This window comes from Pelodiscus sinensis, chromosome 6, assembly GCF_052426305.1.
Source record: "Pelodiscus sinensis isolate ZL-2025 chromosome 6, ASM5242630v1, whole genome shotgun sequence".
NCBI lineage: Eukaryota > Metazoa > Chordata > Testudines > Trionychidae > Pelodiscus > Pelodiscus sinensis.
In genome coordinates, this window is record NC_143057.1 from 98262850 (window position 1) to 98281952 (window position 19103).

At 40.2% G+C, this 19103-nt stretch overlaps 1 protein-coding gene across 3 annotated transcripts in view; it reads left to right on the forward strand.

Annotated features, from left to right (window-relative positions):
- Positions 1-19103, forward strand: part of DHX29 (DExH-box helicase 29) — a 46618-nt gene that overhangs the window by 3590 nt on the left and 23925 nt on the right. For all 3 annotated transcript variants that reach the window (XR_001369342.4, XM_006139548.5, XM_014581743.4), the window contains exons 3-14: positions 667-780; positions 2118-2247; positions 4683-4822; positions 5498-5623; positions 6168-6294; positions 6907-7056; positions 10423-10588; positions 11179-11299; positions 12261-12863; positions 15286-15429; positions 15537-15713; positions 17888-18028. Coding sequence is in view for 2 of the 3 variants with exons in the window: in XM_006139548.5 (XP_006139610.2) it covers positions 667-780; positions 2118-2247; positions 4683-4822; positions 5498-5623; positions 6168-6294; positions 6907-7056; positions 10423-10588; positions 11179-11299; positions 12261-12863; positions 15286-15429; positions 15537-15713; positions 17888-18028 (2139 nt within the window). In the remaining variant the exon portion in view is untranslated. The remainder of the gene's footprint in view (positions 1-666; positions 781-2117; positions 2248-4682; positions 4823-5497; positions 5624-6167; positions 6295-6906; positions 7057-10422; positions 10589-11178; positions 11300-12260; positions 12864-15285; positions 15430-15536; positions 15714-17887; positions 18029-19103) is intronic.

The window sequence follows — 19103 nt, forward strand, 5'->3', positions numbered from 1 at the left end:
TTTTTGTCTCTTGGGGTTTGTTTTGTTTTCCCTTGGTCAGAAGGATACATTTGTCTCCTATTCTCATGAACAAATCACATTTCCCAAAAAGCAAAATAACCTCTCTTTAATGAAAAAAACTTTCTCTACATTTAGTGAAAAAAGTGAATATTCTCTCTTTTGAAAAGTTATGCTGTTCTCTATCTTGCACAACAATATGTACAGTATAAGAGGTTTCATAGAATAGGAAAAAATTGGAAAAACAAGGAGGCTTATAGGTGAGGAGTCTTCTACTTTCCTTACCTCTTTTTTTCCTATTTGTTTCTGATATTGTAGTGATAGAAATGTAGCCGTGTTTGTCTGGTGTAGCTGAAGCAAAATACAGGACTATGTAGCACTTTAAAGACTAACAAGATGGTTTATTAGATGATGAGCTTTCGTGGGCCAGACCCACTTCCTCAGATCGAATAGTGGAAGAAAAGTGACTATTTTCTTCCACTATTTGATCTGAGGAAGTGGGTGTGGCCCACGAAAGCTCATCATCTAGTAAACCATCTTGTTAGTCTTTAAAGTGCTACATAGTCCTGTATTTTGCTTCTGATATTGTTGTAGTATTCTTGTAGTGTACCTTAGTTTATATCTCTAAAATTTTATTTAGTTTATAATGACTAGTATCTCTCTCCACAGGTAGTGATTAACAGTGACTTGGAAAAAAGGATTATTGGAGTAATCAATGAGCACAAAAAGCAAAATGATGACAAGGGAATAATTTCTAGAAGACTCACTGCCAAAAAATTACAGGTAAAGTGCAATTTTTCCCTTGAGAGCAACATTTATTTGTTGATAGTAAATAGGTTACTCTTCTGTCACTTTCATTGTATTATTTGGTATAAGTCAAGTTTTCTCATTTTACAGTCAGTGTTTCCTGTAAGCTGTGCGCTTGTGCGGCTGCTCAGGAGAGTTTCAAATGCCACCCAGCTGATTAGTTGTGAGGAGTCCACAGTTAGGATTTTTTGTTTTTGCAGGTAGTGCATATTCATACATACCTCTGTGTGCATAACATTTATTCTGCACATGGATGGAAAGAATCCGCACATACATGGAAAAGATTAGAGGGAACATTGTTTGCAATACCATATACTTTTATAGAACTTTTAAAAATCTTGTATATCAAATGGAATTGGTCAGTTAAATGTACTCACCAATGGAGGTCAATAGTGAAGTTGCTTGGGTATGGGATGAAATAAATAATTTAAATGGAACATAAAAGGACTTGAAAACTCCAGTGGTGAATAGAAAACTCTTCTTGTCAAGTATGAGTAAACCAACTATTTTTCGGAATTTAAGATTTCATTTTAAGAAGTTCCAGTTTTTATGATAACAGACAGCCTTGCAAATGTAACCAGCTGCAGTGTTATCCTGAGCGTGCATACAGATCTAGTGCCTTCCTTGTTGCAAGTCATATCCCTGTATGGAGCAATAACATTGTCAAGTAACATTATTTTCATGCTTGGAAATGCAATTGGTTCATTGAACTTTCTCTGGAGAAGAACACTGAAATAGAGGACACTGAGGGGAGGGGCGGATTACCAGAGACTCTTCCTCCATAACAGCCAGTAGACTGTAAAAAAGAGAATGGTTGTTTCCTCCCCCCCTTGCTAACTAAGGAGCCCTGATATGAAAGTGGGAAAAAAACACCCATTCCTGCTCCCTTCTAGAAGATCGATGAGAGTGATGCTCCACCTCATCAGATAAATCATAACATAAAGCTGGAGTCCCCATGCAAGATGTAGGGTTAGAACTCTCCTCTTTCCAAAAGCTGGGGGTGGCATGGAATTGTGCTCATCATACTTCTGTGTTTTGGATCATTGAAGGAGATGCCCACTCTTGTTTCTCCGGTTGGTTAAATATGTGAACATATTTTAAAAAAATATTTAAATGGGGTTTAATAATAATTTTAAATAGTAAATGTTATTCAGTATGTTTCCTGGTGCATGAACCGTTGAAGTTTACATCTTTTTAAAACTAAATTTCTAATATTTTAAAAATTGTACAAATCTTTTTCTAAATTGGAGGGTTTTTATTTCCCACAGTTTAAATATTTTTTTCTTAAAATATGCTTTTATCTTTATTTGTAGGATGTATATATGGCTTTGCAAGGATTTTCTTTTAAAACTGAAGACATTGAGGAAGCTATGAAAAATACAATTTTGTATGGTGGTGATCTTCACTCTGCACTTGACTGGCTATGCTTAAATCTTTCTGATGGTAAGCATCATGCCTGAGAAGTGACTTAGGTACTGAAGTTTTTTGAATCTTTTGTAACCAATATCTATTGAGGTTTTGTTTAGCAAATGACAGTGTACATTGCTTATTCTTAAAGAGCAACAAGTCCTCTTTTTCCATTTTCTTTCACTAGCTGTACCATTAGGCGTTCTCTAGCAAAACTATTCCCATAATGGTATAGAAAAAGACATGGTGGTGAGGTAATAACTTTTATTGGACCAACATCTTTTGGTGAAAGAAGTTGGTCCATTAACATATTACCTCATCCACCTCCTGTTTCTCATAATCTGAAACCAACAGGGCTATGACAACACTGCAGATGGTATGAAAATATATTCCTTTTGCAAATTGAAGATGTACTCTGCAGCAGAGAAATCTTAGCACCTAATGTCCCTCACCAGGCTCAAAGGAAATTCATTAAATCATCCATGTATACATATAAAAATCTCCAAGAAGGCCTCATTATGATGGGTGGAATTGCAGAGTTCCCCTTGTGACTGTCACCTGGTGTGCTGATCATACTACTGAGCCCACCTACCTGTCCCCTGGAGTGCCCCTTATGGGCCAGAAGCTCCAGTCACTTCAACTCTGTCTTTGCTGGGAGGAGACAGTCCCCAGCAGAGCAACTCAGATGCAGAAGTAGCTTAGCGCTGGGAGCACTCAGTTATAGGGATTTGACAGTATCCAAGAGCACAGTTGTCAAAAGGTGCCAAAACCCCAAATAAATCCATCTCTCTCTCTCAAAAGTTTTAAACAGAGTAAGCTCTTAAACGTGTTCTCCCCCCTTTATCAATGAGAGATCTGCGCAGTTGTTGCTTCCCCCAGGTAACAATTATTTATACTGCATTTGAAAATAAACAAGTGTTTCATTTAAATATAAAAAATTAGGATTTAAGTGACTGTAAGTGAAAACAGACAGATCAAAGCAAGTTACTAATCTAAAATAAACAAAACACACCACCTAGTCCTTATTCTAGGTAAAGTTCTTCAAATTAGAGCTGATCTTTTCTCTGGCCTGGGTATAACAGCTTCTTGTGTATTTTCTTAGGGTGGAGAAGCAGTTTTCAAAAGGCAGCTGAAGATGATCATTAATTTCTCCCCATTCCTTAAATAGAATTTCCCCAGGGTAGGAATCCTTTATTTTATCCTCCCTATTCCAATGGAAGAATACCAAATTCAGGATGGATTCCAGCATAGATGGCATGGTCATTAGCAGGGCTCCACAAATAATGCAATCTACTCACCCATGGTGAGGTTCGGGCCAGGTTCGGGCAATCTGCACATGCACAGAACGATCTGCTCATGTGCAGATCGCTGGACAGCATGGCTGGCAAGCGGGGCTCGCCGCGGTTCGGCGAGCCCTGGTCATTAGTCTTTGTAAGAGCAATTGCAGTTTGTGCTTATGTGACACAGAAAACCATTTACGGATCATTGCCTTGCACATCAGGCCATTGAATACCACTAGTGGCTCTCACTAGACATTTTAGATTGGTAAGCAGGTTTAGAGTTTATATTTCTAACCGTAACATACAAGAATAATACATGCACACAAATAGAATATACACATTCAGGTGATCACAAGCTCCTGTTTTGCATAAAGCATATTTGAGATGTATATTCATGTTTAAAACCATATTTCCATAAAATATGGTGGTCAAGTGTCTCACTCATATTCTACAGTTGCCTTTTAAAGATGTGAATTATAGGTTTTAACTAGCTGGAGTTACCTGTCGGTGTTGCTCGGGAAAGGTGATATAACTGAGGTGAGGAGCCTGAGGGAAGGGAGCCAGCCACGCGCCTGCCACCGGCGCCCAAGCCCATCCTCTGCTTCCTTGTCCCTCCTCTGGCCTTAGTGAGTGACTATCCCTGCCGCTTCCCCCCCGCACTGCCAGGCTCCGTGCAGCCCCTGGGAAAAGGTGTTGGTCTCTCATCTCTTCCCTCCCACAGGACCTTAAAACCTTCTCCCAGATGAAAGATTATCCCATGCAAAGTTTGGTTGCGGTAGCTCTTATAGCGTTCAAGTTATTAGCGCACAAACATTCTCCTTTATATATTAGATTTAACCCTGTTATAAAAGCAATAATAACCACTGTGGTTTGGAAGTGCTACATAGTTTAACAGTTTATTTCAATAGGATTAGTAATTTAAAACCATGTACCTCAGAGTTGCTACTCTTTCTAGCGGCACTTTGGTCTTTCTGCCTAACTTTGGACACACTATTTAATCTCTCTGCTTCCATTGATTCATCTACTAAGTAGGCATACAAACAGATATCAGCATCTGCTCAAGTGAATATCAAGACCTGAGTTTGATTCAGTCATACATGGTGTTTGTTTCTTATTTTTAGTTTGCACCTCGTGCTATTGAAAGTATCTTCAGTTATTTTTCCATGATCTGGATTTAATTTTATTTTAAAGATGCATTACCTGAAGGATTTAGTCAGCAGTTTGAAGAAGAGCAACAGAAACCTAGAGCAAAATTTCATTCTCCTGTGCCACTAAATGAAACTCCCCAGTTACCAAACAACAAGAAGAAGGAAGATTGCCCCGAAATAAAGGTAATTTAAGGAATTATGGGAAGATGTTTTCAAATGGTTAAACTCCCTATGACTTGGAAAAGAGTTATGTCAACATAGAACGTTTTTTAAAATCCCATCCAATGTGTTCAGTAATTTAAAATATACAGAAGGATTTCTGTTCCCTAGAGTGGAATATTTGTAAAACTCAAAAAATGAAAGGGTTATGAAGTTTCAGTGGTAAAAATTTGACTTGTTGGAAAAATACCAAGTCCCAGTTCAGTTAAATCTACTCTGCAGACCCCACAACCCATTAATTGTTTACTACAGCTGTAGTTTGTAGAACAGCACATAACACCTAGATGTCAATTTTATTGAATTGTGCCTACATAAGTTTGTCTCTGTGGTTTAGGAGTCCAGTACTGCAAGTTGTTAAACCTTAATCAAGATTCCCTACATAATCCTCTTTTTCAGTTTTCCCCCATAGTAGTTGTAAAAATTTTATCTCAATATCAAAAAAGTGTGTGTGTGTGTGTGTGTGTGTGTGTGTGTGTGTAAATATAAATTGTGTGATATTTTGCCTGATCTACAAAGTCTCTTCTTTTTGTTGTTGTTCTGAATTTCAAGCAACATTTCTCAAATATTGGTAAAATAGTTGTTATATTTTTTCAGTTGCTGTACAATTATCTTTCTTATGGTGGCTGTTCTTCCTAATAGAGAAATACTGGGAAAGACAAAGAAATGAGTATGAAGGAATGGATTTTACAATATGCTGAGCAACAGAGTGATGATGAAAAAAGCGAGTCTGTGAAAAACTCAGAAGAAGAGGAAAAATTTGATCCTGTAAGCTGGGGAGCAAATTATATAGGGATTCTTTCTGAAATCAAAACTGCCATGTGGTATTTATCTGTAAATTATGGTTCTATCATGTGTATGTGTTTGTGTATTTTGTGTAAAATCAAGGACTGAATTGATTTAATCATTGTCTGTCTTAGTTTTTTGTAGGTTTGACAATATTTCAGGCAGAAGGAAGATTAAAAAAACAAACCCTTAGAAGTAATGCTTCCTAAGTCATTCTCCACTTTTGCCTTCAACATAAAAATAAAACTTTTGTTTCATATTGCTAGAATGGAAAACGCAGTCCCCTGTGAGACATAAACATGTAGGATAACAGTTGTTTTCCATTCCCACCTTTGGTGAAAAGTAATGCTTAGCCTTTTTTATTTGTATTTGTGAAACTAGAATTGTTCATTCTCTCTCAAAAGGATTTATTTCATATAAATATTGTGTTGGCATGATTGGGTAGTTGGGAGGGAATAGACTTTATTATGTAGTTAATTTCACTTACAAAATATGCAAACGTAACTAATGATCTTGTTTGGAACAGAATGAAAGATATGTGCATTTGGCTGCAAAGCTTTTGGAAGCAAAGGAACAGGCAACTTCCTCCAAGCAAGACAAAGACAAACAAGGCCAGAAGGTGGCACAAGAAAAAATAAGAAGAATTCAGCAGGGTATGGATGTTCATATTATCTGTACATTTTAGTGAACTTATACTTTTAATTGTGTACACACACTTTTGCTGGTAAATCTGTCAACCTACACTTGAACCTCTGTAATTCAGGTATGTACTCTGTCGGGGGAGGCGGAAACAGCTCTGCACCAGTTGGGGGAACGGCAATGAAATGCTTCGCGGGAGGCTTTACCCCGTTGCTCCCATAGCAACGGGATGGGGCGCCTGACGTGTGGGGGAATGTAGAGCCTCGTGTGCTCCTGGGAGTGGGGTGCAGGTAAATGCCCCACCCTAAACCCCCTCATGCATGCACCCTCCCAGATCCATCCTCCTCCCCTCTAACCTCCATGATTAATCTAGCATACCCTGTTTCTCAGGGTAGCTAGGTTAAAGAGGGCCAAGTGTATTAGGAAAAATTTCTTGAAGATGATTCTTTAATACCTTTTAAATTGGATTAATATCATTGCTTGAATTGCAGACCTTCATAAATGTCTTTGTAGTATGACCCGAGGTATTGAAAAACAGCTTATATTACTGACTTTCTGGTGTGTCACATCTTTAAAGGATGAGTGACAAGCCCTTAAGAAAAAACAGCATCTATTTCCTTTTGCAGAAATGGCAACACTGGAAGAACATCCTGTGTTTAATCCAGCTATAAAAATTACAAACCAACAACAGAATGAAAAGAAAAAATCTCCTTTGCCACCTGAAGCGACTTTGAACCTGAACTTACTTGAAAAATCTGGAGCTGAGGAAGAGAAGGGTATTATTGAAATTAAGAGCAGTGCAAACTTGATTTACTATACTGGGACCCCAAACCCTTATTACAGTGAAGATAGGATGAACCAGTTTAACTTCTGAGTTGGCCTTAAAAGCATTATATTAGTTGTAGTACAAGTTTATTTTTATATATATATATGTATATATGTATATATGTGTGTGTATATATATATATATATATATATATATATATATATATATATATATATATATATATATTTTGCCACTGATTGTCACTTATGAGTCAGATAACGATTTGACTATAGGTTGAACTTCCCTGGTTCGGCATCCCTGGGACCTGACTGGTCCCAAGCCAGGGAATTTGCCAGACCAGGGGAGGTGATCGCCAGCACCTCTATTACTGGCTACTGGCCCTCAGGCCCCATCCCCTTTACTCGAGTATGGGGTGGGGAGGAGAGCCAGAGTTATAGCTAAATACTACATGGCCGTTTTCATTTGAAAGGCTCCCCTATAGTTTTTTCCTTCTCTCTGCTGTCCGGGGCTCCACTGCTAGTCCCTAAGGTGCCAGGCCTCTGCTCCTAGTCGCCGACCCTCTCAACCCCCGCCAGTCCCTAAGGTCCTGGGGCTCGACTGTTGGCCCCCATAGTACCAGGCCTCTGCTTCCCCATCTTGCTGGGCTCCACTCTTCCTGGCCCCGTAACACTCTTGACCCCAGCTCCCTGGTTTTTCCCACTGAGTGCTCCAGCCTGGAGCATCCACTGGGTTACTGACCATGATGGACCAGGGGTATTGTCAGATTAAAGAAGATTCAACTTGTGCATGTTTCTGTAGGTAGAAGGCTAGTGTGTTGATTCACTGCATCACGCAGTTAGACATTAATTTTTTTCAAGAAAGATTGTCGATGGTTGAAAGCTTTGACTATTGTTTAAGTATAGCAGCAATGAGCTTGAGTGGTATCCTAGGCCAGCATTTCCCAAACTATGGTCCACGGCCCGCTACCGGGCCGCGGAAAAAAAAAATGGCAGGCCTCAGCAGGCCTGGTGGCTGCCGGCCCTTAGGCCGATTGACCCATCTGGTCGAATCGGGCCCCGCGCCCCTGCACCCGGAAGTGCCAGCGAGTTAAGAGCCGGGGCCTGCTCCAGTGCTATGTGGAGCTGGGTCTCTCCCTGCCCCCGCCTGGAGCAGGCCCCACCCCCGCGCGTCCTCTCCAGCCCCGCCCCCAGAGCGTCCCCTTGGCCCCGGATGTCTCTGCTGCACGCGGCTCCTCCTCGCCGCCAGCCACCCATGCGCGGCGTTGCACGTAGGCGGGGAGGACGTGACGTCACGGCCCGGGGTTTTGAAACCCATGCGAGGCACGTGGCGGGGCCTGGCTGGCTCCGGGTTCGGCCTCCGGGGCCTGAGCGCGGACCCTGGCCCTGCAACGGGTAAAGAGAAGGTGGGAACTGACTCGTGCGGCGGCAAGGAAAGAAGAGGGGTGGGGAAAGGGGTGGAAGGAGAAGGGGCTTGGGAGGGAAAGGCACCAAGGGACAGGGGTGCGGGAGAGAGAGACAAATGCCAGGGGGGAAAGGGCAGGAGGGGAGGTGTCAGTGGGATGGGGGACCGGGTGATGCTGGAAGAGGAGAGGAGAGGGGAAGGGCACTGGGGGCTGGAGGGGGAGGTGCTGGGAGAAGGCTTGAAAGAAGGGATGGGCATGAGGAACAAATTGTGTGTGAGGGCACAGAGGGACAGGAGGGGAATGGGGCAGAGACTGGTGAGGGGGTGGGTATTAGGGGAAAAGGAGGCACCAGGAGGGTGCAGGGCTAAGGGAAGGTGCAGGTGCCAGGGGATTCTGGGGTGAGGAGGAGGGGAGAGCTGGCCACCGGAAGCAGAACTGGACAGGGGAATCAGGGCAGGCTGGGGATATTGAGGGGCCGGTGGAAGCAGGGCTGCCGGGGGGTGCGAGGTTGGGGGCAGGGAGCTGGCCGGGGAGGATGTGGGCGGGGTGGAAGAAGTGGCTGCTGGAAGGAGGGCTGGATGCAGGTAGCGGGGCTGGCCAAGGGAGATTGGGAGGAAAAGCGGGGGAGAACTGGCTGCCAGGGAGAGGGTTGGGGGAAGTGGGGCTGGCCAGAGGCGCAGCAAGGGGAGCAGGGGGGAGGAATGAATCAGCCTGCAGGGAGTGGGACTGACCCGACCCCGTTCGCCCCCACCCACAAAGCACGAGTTAGTCTGGCACAGGGATTCTACTGTGCCCCCCCTCCCCACACACACACACACACACACACACAAACCCCTCGAGTAGTTGCGAACTATCTGGCTGGTAGACACACTCATGCAGCCTGAGCACATTTACCAGCCAGGCAGTTTGAAACTACAAACTGATACATCTAGTAATAATACAACTTACCTACTGAGAAAAATACCAGACATGTTATATGTCTGGTATTTTCTTTGTTTGTTTTTCACATGTTTATATTTTTGGGCTGCAAAAAGCAGAACTGAAAAAAAAGGGTTCCAATTAAAGTAAAAAGTTTGGGAAACCTTGGTCTAACCAGCTTTCTGTCTCTTACAGCCCATTTATCCAATCCATATTCCTTAACTTGCTGGCAAGAATATTGTGGGTGACCATATCAAAAGCTTTGCTAAAGCTGGCACTGGGAGATTTGGGAGGACCAGAAACAACTTATTTGAATATTCATAATTTGATTGATGAATATGCAAATATGCAAATGAACATTACTGGTCCTCCAAAAGTTCGTGAATGGATTTACTGGTCCCCGTGTCAAAAAGTTTGGGAACCCCTGTCCTATGCTGTTTCTGTAACCACCAATGTCAAATCTAGGGGTTTTTTTGGGGGGGGGTTAGGAATTATAGCAGTGTGCCAGATTTGCTATAGTTAGATATAGGTGTTGCTATACTGAACCAGACCAGTATTCTCTGCTTGACAGTAGATAGTATCAGTACGAACTTATGAAAATTTTTACTTTCTACTAAAAATGCTTAGGTCAAGAGAAAATTAATTTGGATTCATTCAAGATTAAAGAAAGTTTGGACATATGAAACAACGAGTCTGGTGGTACTTTTAAAAACTAACAAATTTATTAGGATATTTGGGCATAAGCTTTCATTAGATAAAAGTCCCTTCCTCAGATGCTGAAGAGAAAAGAAAACAGTAAAGGAAGCGTTATAGAGAGGAGAGTGTGACTTTAGCACTGATTTCGCATTCCTATTCCTGTATCCCTTCATTTTCTGTTTTCAGCATCTGAGGAAGTGAGTTTTAGGTCACAAAAGCTTATGCCCTAATAAATTTGTTAGTCTTTAAAGTGCCATCATACTCTTTGTTTTTTGCTGAAACAGACTAATACAGCTACCCCTCTGAAATCTAAAATAATGTAAATTTTGTTCATTGTAGTGAAAAAGCGGGAGCCTCGAGATGTAAGGAATTTTGACTACACTGCTCGAAGTTGGACTGGTAAATCTCCTAAACAGTTTTTGATCGATTGGTGCAGGAAAAATTTCCCCAAGAGTCCAAATCCTTCTTTTGAAAAAGTTCCGGTGGGTAGATATTGGAAATGTAGGTATGTACTTCTAGTAAAGCTGAATTTTTCTACTGAATCTAGCCATTTCCATTCAATTGAATGTCTCTAAACTTACATATTTAGAATGTTATATTTTTTGGAATTTTTTGACTGAAGCAGTTTGACTAATTTTACACATTTGTAAAATCTGTGTCCTGAATATGCATTTTTCACTGAAAACAGCATTAGATGAAATATTTTACCAACTCTATTTGTGGTTATATTTCATACAATATTTTTAGATAATGTCCACATCATCTAAGTAAATGTTTGTTTCCATAAGTTGGTCACTTCAGTTTTATCAAAGAAGCTCTGGTTCTACTTAATTTTGCTTTTTTCAAAAAGCAGACATCCCACGGGCTGCTGCAGGTTAATCTAGAGAACAGTTCCATAAACCTGTTCTTTTACTTCCCTTTGTTTTATGTTGAAATCTTAGCAGTTAATGATTTTATTTGTGTAATGGTCTTTGTCTGATAACCTTCAGTTTCCTCTTATTTGAATGCTACATATTAAGTAAAAATAGGAGGCTAGTAAGTAGAAATGTCTGACCGAAATATGATTTTATAGTACTGGTTTTTCTGTCTTTGAAGGGTTAGAGTTACCAAATCAGTTGATGTAATGACAGTGTGTCCTACAATTCTGACAGAGGATAGCATGCAAGCTCAACATCTGGCTGCTACATTAGCTCTCTACCACTTAGTCAAAGGGCAGGTAAGATTTTTACTATACTAATTTCTTAGGACGGAATATATTGTGGAAATATATCCATATTCATCTTTGAAAAATCTGAATAAATAAAGATTTTTTTCAAAGTTTGACTTCTCCGTGTAAATTACAAATTTGCTTGGCCTAATTAAAAGTGCCAAACATAATCATGTGAAGCTGTAATGTACAGCAAACCATCATGATGTGTGTTAAATATTATAAAAAGTTTTTAAAACAATTCTACTAGTTGCACTACCACAGGTAGAAACAGATGCTCAGTATGGTTACAAATATATAATTTTCAACTTTTCTCCCCATCTTATTGGACTTTGGTCATTTTGAGAGAATTAGTGATCTCGGGTGTTTAAGTTGTTTTTTGAAATAGTTTTTGATAATGTGAGAAATTATCTTCTGTCTGCTGTTCAGCAGTATAATTGTTGAATAAGTAAAACAGCAATAATTATGCATCAGAGTATAAGACATAATATTTTCATTTACTCAACTGACACATAATTTTTGTGATAATGTACAAGCAAAATGCCTCTAAACATCCTTGTTGTACATTTTTAATATGATCTGTTGAAATAACTGGTATTCCTTAAGTTTCATATATACATTTTCCTTATTCTGTTTTTATATTTATAATTTATTCTAAATGTAGGATTTGGGAAAACTAATCACTTTTTAGCTGCAATCAAATACTAGCAACATATATTTTAAGGAAAGATTTGAGGTCTCAAATAAAAATGTTATCATAGAAAGTACCCAAACAGACTCTGAAGACAAGTGATTAAAATCTACATCTATAGAGAGGAAGTATTTAAGGTTTTGGAAAAGTGATATAGTCTTTCATTTCTTAAAGAATCTTTAAGGTAACATCTAGAATTTTCAAATGGATTTGTAAGTGAAATGTCAGTAAAGCTACAGAATAATGCATATTGTTGTTTTTTCTGTGTTTTCTCTAAAGTCAGTCCATCAGTTGCTGCCTCTCCCATATCGAGATGTTTGGTTAGAATGGAGTGAAATTGAAAAGAAAAAGGAAGAAGAAAGCAAGTTAGAAATTAACAAGCCTCGTGATCACTTTATTGCTAAGTTATTAAACAAACTCAAACAGCAGCAACAACAGCAGCAGCAATCTGAAAAACCCAAAGTATTAGAAGATACTGAGGACTCCTGGGAAGACTTAGTTTCTGAAGAGGACTTCAGCAGACTCTCTGTTGAGTCCACAAGCACAGATGATTTAGAGCCTGTGAGGATCCTGTTTAAAAAACTTCAAAGTTCCTCCAAATACCAGAGACTTTTAAAGGAAAGACAACAGTTACCTATATTTAAACACAGAAATGCAATCATAGAAACACTTAAAAAGCATCGTGTACTTGTTGTGGCTGGAGAAACTGGCAGTGGCAAAAGTACCCAAGTACCCCATTTCTTGTTGGAGGATTTGTTGTTAAATGTGGGGGTATTGAGTAAATGTAATATTGTCTGCACACAACCCCGAAGGATTTCAGCAGTGAGTTTGGCTACCAGAGTTTGTGAAGAACTAGGCTGTGAAACAGGACCTGGAGGAAGAGTAAGCTACTACTTGATTTATAGCTAACAGCTTAGAGCGCTGGTTATGTAGGAAGCTTATTTTTCTTCATGTAATGGATGCCACATAATGATGTTTGACATGATTTTACTTAAAGGCCTCTTTCCTTGCTTTTTGTTAAACTCTAGATTACTAATTGATAATGAGCATTGAGTGATTCTCTAGACACAACAAATATAGGGGCACATATTTAAAACATAACATTTATAGCCATATTATTTTCCCTTTCTGAATTACTTGATGACAAATTTTTAGTTTTCCACAATGAACCAATGCCATGAAATCTATTAATGGGGAAGAAAACACATTTTACAAATTGTTTTGAATTCAGAATAAAATGTTTGTTTTATTTATGGTACAAAGAAAGATTTAGCATTGACTTATTTCTTACTATTTTAGAACAAATGCAGTACCCAATAATAGAAACAAAACTTCACACAATATCAATTTCCTTACAGAAATAACATGTTTCGAGAAATTTCAACATTCATTATGTGAGGTGCAGGGAATAGTTTTCACAAGTGAATACTAAGCATGTTTTTTTTCTCAAGTATTTTAATTTGTACTGGAGTTAACATGAGCTTTCCTTTGGATGTTATCTTCAAATCCTGGAATTTTTAATAACCCAGCAGAAGTTACACCATCCTACTTCTAATAAGCCACTTTTAAAGGTACACTCACCAAGGTGAAGTTAACTTATATAACACTTGTTTATCCATTTGATTTGTATCAGAAGACATTCAGTAATTCTAATTGAAGAATTTATTTTATTGTTATGGGATATATATTTGAACTTCTAAAGGCCTATTTAAAGTACTGATTAAAATAAGCTTGTGGTCTTACATTCTGAATTTTATATCTTAAAAATACTGAAAAGCAAAGGAAAACTTCTTACAGTGGCTGTAGAAAATGTAAGGCTATCGTAAATGAATAAGTACCATGAGAGGAATAAAAATGTTTGTGTGAAGTAATTAATATGAAATCGCTTTTTGAGGCACTGCACTCAAGTCTGTCTCTCTTGGCAATAGCTGAAATGCAAAATATTTGCTTAGATAAGCATCCATTAACTTCGGTAATGATCTTGATTTTTTTGGCTGTTTTGGAAACATCATCCATAGTATCACTGTTCTTCCACGTTTTTCATTTCTCTCAATCATGCAATAGTGAGGGAAAGAGAACGAGGGCATATTTGTGTGTGTGAGGAAAAAAAACACTGATACAGTTATGCTGAGAATCATTGCCTTAGTTTCCCAATATGTGAGTTTTGTGAGGATTTATTAATTGGTCCTTGTACAGGTCATATTTAAATTTTACAAATACTTTTCTAATTGCCTCATTTGTTACTGTCAGTGTAAAAGTTGGACCTCCCTGGTCCAGCACCCTCGGGACCTGATTGGTCCTGAAAGAGAGAATTTGGCAGCCCATAGGTAGTCCCCTGCCACCGGCCCCCAAGTCCCAGCCTGCTGTCAGCTAGCTACCACCCCAGCATGTACCATGTCTGCACACCGTGCACTAGTCCAGCCAAGCTGCTTGCCCAGCTGCCACTGACTCCCTCGCTTGCCGGGGGCTGCTGTGGGGCCCTAGCCCCGCCAGTTAGAGGTTCGTCTGGCTGGGCTGCTGGCCTGTTGCTTCCAGTCATAGCTGACCCTCCTGCCATTAGCCTCCTGAGCTCTCTGGTCCAGGAGCATCATGGTCTTACCAGACCACAGATGTTGCCAGACCAGAGTGCCAGTTTTTGGAAGTGCAACTTCTACGTAACTTTCTAGTTCAGTACCTCCTTTAATATATATTGAATAGAAACAAATAATTATGCCAAATGTTGTTTGGAATTGAAAAAAAAATCCACCATGCTACTTTCCTAGTAGTGTATGCAGTGTCTGAATCAAGTGCTTAATTTTCACTTTAACCTTTGTGGATCTATGGTATACAGGCGACTCCTGCATTTACAACCTAATTGGTTCCTGGAGAACCATTGTAAATCGAAACATCATAAGTTGAACCTTTATTTCCCACAGGCACAATGTTATAAATGAGGGTTCCGTTCCTGGCCTCCTTTGCCTCCTGTGAGTTGTGGTCCCCAGCATGCTGGTCTTGAGAGGCCACGCTGCACCGGAACAGGGCGGTCGCTAGGGACAGGCTGCGCAAATGTCCCAGGCCCACAGTGGCACTGATCAGGACCCGGAGCAAGGCCTGGCGGGACACCAGTTCAAACGCTGCCCACTTTGCCTCCTAGTAGTTGTGGTCCCCAGCATGTCAGGCTTGAGAGACCACGCTGGGCCGGACCAGGGCAGTCATAAATGCAGGGGGCCGTAAGTCTGGGTGGTCGTAAGTCAGGGGTCGCCTGTACTTAGTATTTTATGCCACTGCTATACATTTAAATAATATCATATACGTTGTTTTCTAGAATTCCTTGTGTGGATATCAAATACGTATGGAATCCCGAATGGGGGAAGCTACTAGATTATTATATTGTACAACAGGAGTTCTGCTTCGGAAACTGCAGGACGACAGTCTTCTTTCAAATGTATCTCATGTTATTGTTGACGAGGTTAGCAGTTCTCTTACAATTGTGCAGAAGCAAAGTAGAAGTATCCTTCATAAGAATTACTTGTATTTATATCTCAGACTAATTTGCTATTACATCTTTAATTCAAGGTCCATGAAAGAAGTGTCCAGTCTGATTTCTTGCTGATTATTCTGAAGGAGATCTTGCATAAACGTTCAGACCTGCACTTGATTTTAATGAGTGCTACTGTTGACAGTGAAAAGTTTTCCAGCTATTTCACCCACTGTCCCATTCTAAGGATTTCAGGAAGGAGTTACCCTGTTGAGGTAGGTAAATGTTTCTTTTTATCTACACGCACAAATAAGCTCCAATAATATGTCCTTCAGTTGTATCTACTGCAGCAGCAAGAGAAGGAGTAGTCTTTTGTCTGAATTTAAAACCATTTTAGCCCATTTCTTTAAAAATCTTCAAATTCCTTCAGTGATCCTAAGAACTCTGTGGATTTACATCTTTTTTTCCCCCTGACTATTCAGTTATAATTAAGACCATGCATAGAAATTCTAAAATGCCATTTTTATTATTGTGCATATTTTTTAGAAAGCAGTTCAGTGTAAAGGAAACTTTTAGGTTCCTTCTGTTTCTATGGCCTTGGTGGTTGTCCTTTTGCTTTGATGTGTTCTGTTGTATTAAGTTCTGATGGTGGGAAAAGGTGTGAGCATTTCAAAATGTCTCTCCTCTTACTAACGGCTGAACCTCTGTAATCCAGATGTCCCTTGTCCAGCAACATTCCTGGTCCAACATTGTCGGTGATCCTATGGGTGCTCCAGGGCTGGAGTAGTCCTGGGGAAAAAACAATGGGCTGGGATCAGGAGCATTGCTGGACCAGGAAAGACTGGAGCCCCACGGCCCAAGCAGGAGAGCCCCGTGTGGCCAACAAATGGAACTGTGGTGATCTGGGGGCCAGAAATAGGGAGCTGTGATGTCCCAGGGGCCAGGCCAGTGGAGCCAACATTGACCTCTCCTGGTCCAGTAAATTCCCTGGTTCATGACCAGTTAGGTCCTGAGGCTGCCAGGCCAGGTTCAACCTGTATTTATCTTTCATCTTGTCATTTTTTTTTAATCAAACAGTAACTTTGAGATGCCAAATCATATTAAAGCAATGTATATGAAGTATTTTATGCAAATTGTTGCATATCAATACTAGTCGCTGTATATCTGTTGCTAAATTAAATGAACAAGTCATCTAGTAGTAAACGACCAACTGTGCTTTAATGGTTACTTGTTGTTGTCATTGTTTTTAATTTGTTTAAAAAAAAAAGTTAAATAATTAAAATTCTATTTATAGGATTTCTAATAACACAGTGCACCAAATATACAGCCCATCATGATTTACTTTTGTGATCTCGCATTGTTAAAGCTATGATATGCAAAGATAAAGCCTCTAACACGTCATTCTTGCTGCTTTGTTAATTTGCTTTACTGACTTGCTCAGCTTCTTGATATGCTCTTAAAGTAACTAGGGATGTTTGATATCGTGCAATTGAATAGTTGTGTAACCTCATGAAATCTTAATGGTTACACAACTATTCGATAGTCCCCAGTGGCATCAAGCGGGAGGATGCATGTAGGTTTATCAGTTAATCATGTAACCGTCTACATACTGACATCCCTAAAAATAACAGTGTGATTTCTATTCTGTTTCCATATAAATAATAAGGGAAAGATCTCACTTCTCTTCATGTAACTTTACCGCATACTTCTTTTGACATTTTTCTATCTCACTTCACAGACCTGTGGGCTGCAGTTTAGATGGTAGGGACTGGACAGAAAGTGGCTCATTACCCCTAGTATAAATACCTCAGGCTACGTCTAGACTACATGGCTCCATTGACGGAGCCATGTAAAATAGTTTATTCGGTAGAGGCAAAGAAGCGGGGATTTAAATAATCCCTGCTTCATTCAAATAAAAATGGCCGCCGCGCTGTACCGACTATCTTCTGATCTGGCACAGCGCAGCAGTCTAGATGTGGCACGGTCGACAATGGCTCGACGAGCCATACCGGAGCAGTCGACAAAGGCTGCCCTTGTCGACCGCGCCGCGTCTAGACTGCCGCGCTGTGCCGGATCAGCTGATCGTTGGCACAGCGCGGCGGCCATTTTTATTTGAATGAAGCGGGGATTATTTAAATCCCCGCTTCTTTGCCTATGCTGGATAAACTATTTTACATGGCTCCGTTGGCGGAGCCATGTAGTCTAGACATAGCCTCACAGCTGTAAATTACTTTTCCTTTGAAATGGCAGTCACAGAAAAAGGAAGTGGCAGCATATGTTTGAAAGCAACATATAATTCCACTCTGGTTTTTTTTTCCTGCTGTTGAAGAGCAACTGTAGAAGGTAGTGTTATAGGAAATTCCCTTTTTAATGCTAAGAATGTCTGCATAAGAAAGACAAAAGGTGAAACTTATTTTTTGCATTTACCCCTCTCAAACTACTTCTGTAGGTTTTCCACGTTGAAAATGTTATTGAGGAAATCGGTTATGTTCTGGAGAAAGACTCAGAATATTGTCAGAAGTTCTTGGAGGAGGAGGAAGAAATAACAATAAATGTTACTAACAAAGGAGGAGGAATTACAAAGCATCAGGTAAAAGTATTTTCTGTTTGGACAGTCTTGCTTAAGAAGGTAAGAATGGTCATGTTGGGTCAGACCAAGGGTCTATTTAGTCCAGTATTTAGTCCAGTATCCTATCTTCCAGTGCCTGAGGCTTCAGGAATCATGAATAGAACAAAGCAACTTACCGAGTAATCCATTCCCTGATGTCCAGATGTGGAGGTTTAGGGACACCCAGAATAAGAGGCTGTGTCCCTGCCTATTTTGGCTAATAGCTATTGAGAGAGTTATCTTCCATAAATGTCTCTAATTCTTTTTTGAACCCAGTTATGGTTTTGGGCTTCACAGCATTCCACGGCAATGAATTCCACAGGATGACTGCTTTGTGCAAAGTACTTTCTTTTAGACCTGATGCCTATTAATTTATTTTCGTTATTCCTAGTTCTTGTGTTACGAGACTGAGGGTATGTCTACACTTGCACCCTATTTTGAGAGAGGGATACAAATGAAGACATTCGAAATTGCAAATGAAGCTGGGATTTAAATATCCCGTGCTTCATTTGCGTTATGGCGCTATTTCAAAATACAAGACGCTGTGAAGACGCGGTTATTTCAAGAGAAAACCCTTCTCTCGAAATAACCCTTATTCTTCATACAGGGTGTGTCTAGCCAACAAGGTTTTGTCGACAAAAGTGGACTTTTGTCGACAAAACTATACTTGCGTCTACACTGCCGCTGAGTTCTGTCGACATAATGTTGACAGAACTCAGCAGTTTTGTCGACGGCTGTAAACCTCATTCTACGAGGAATAACGCCTTTTGTCGACAGTTCTGTCGACACAAGGCTTTATTGCATCTACACTGTCCTTTGCATCTACGCTGTCATGTTGACAAAGCGACTTGCTTTGTCGAAAAAACTGGATGTAGTCTAGACGTTCTTTGTCAACAGAAGCTTTGTCGACAGTATCTGTCCACAAAACGTCTGTTGACAAAAGCCTGTAGTCTAGACACACCCACAATGAGGTTTACCAGTTATTTCGAGAGAAGGGTTTTCTCTTGAAATAACCACATCTTCACAGCGTCTGTTATTTTGAAATAGCGCCATAACG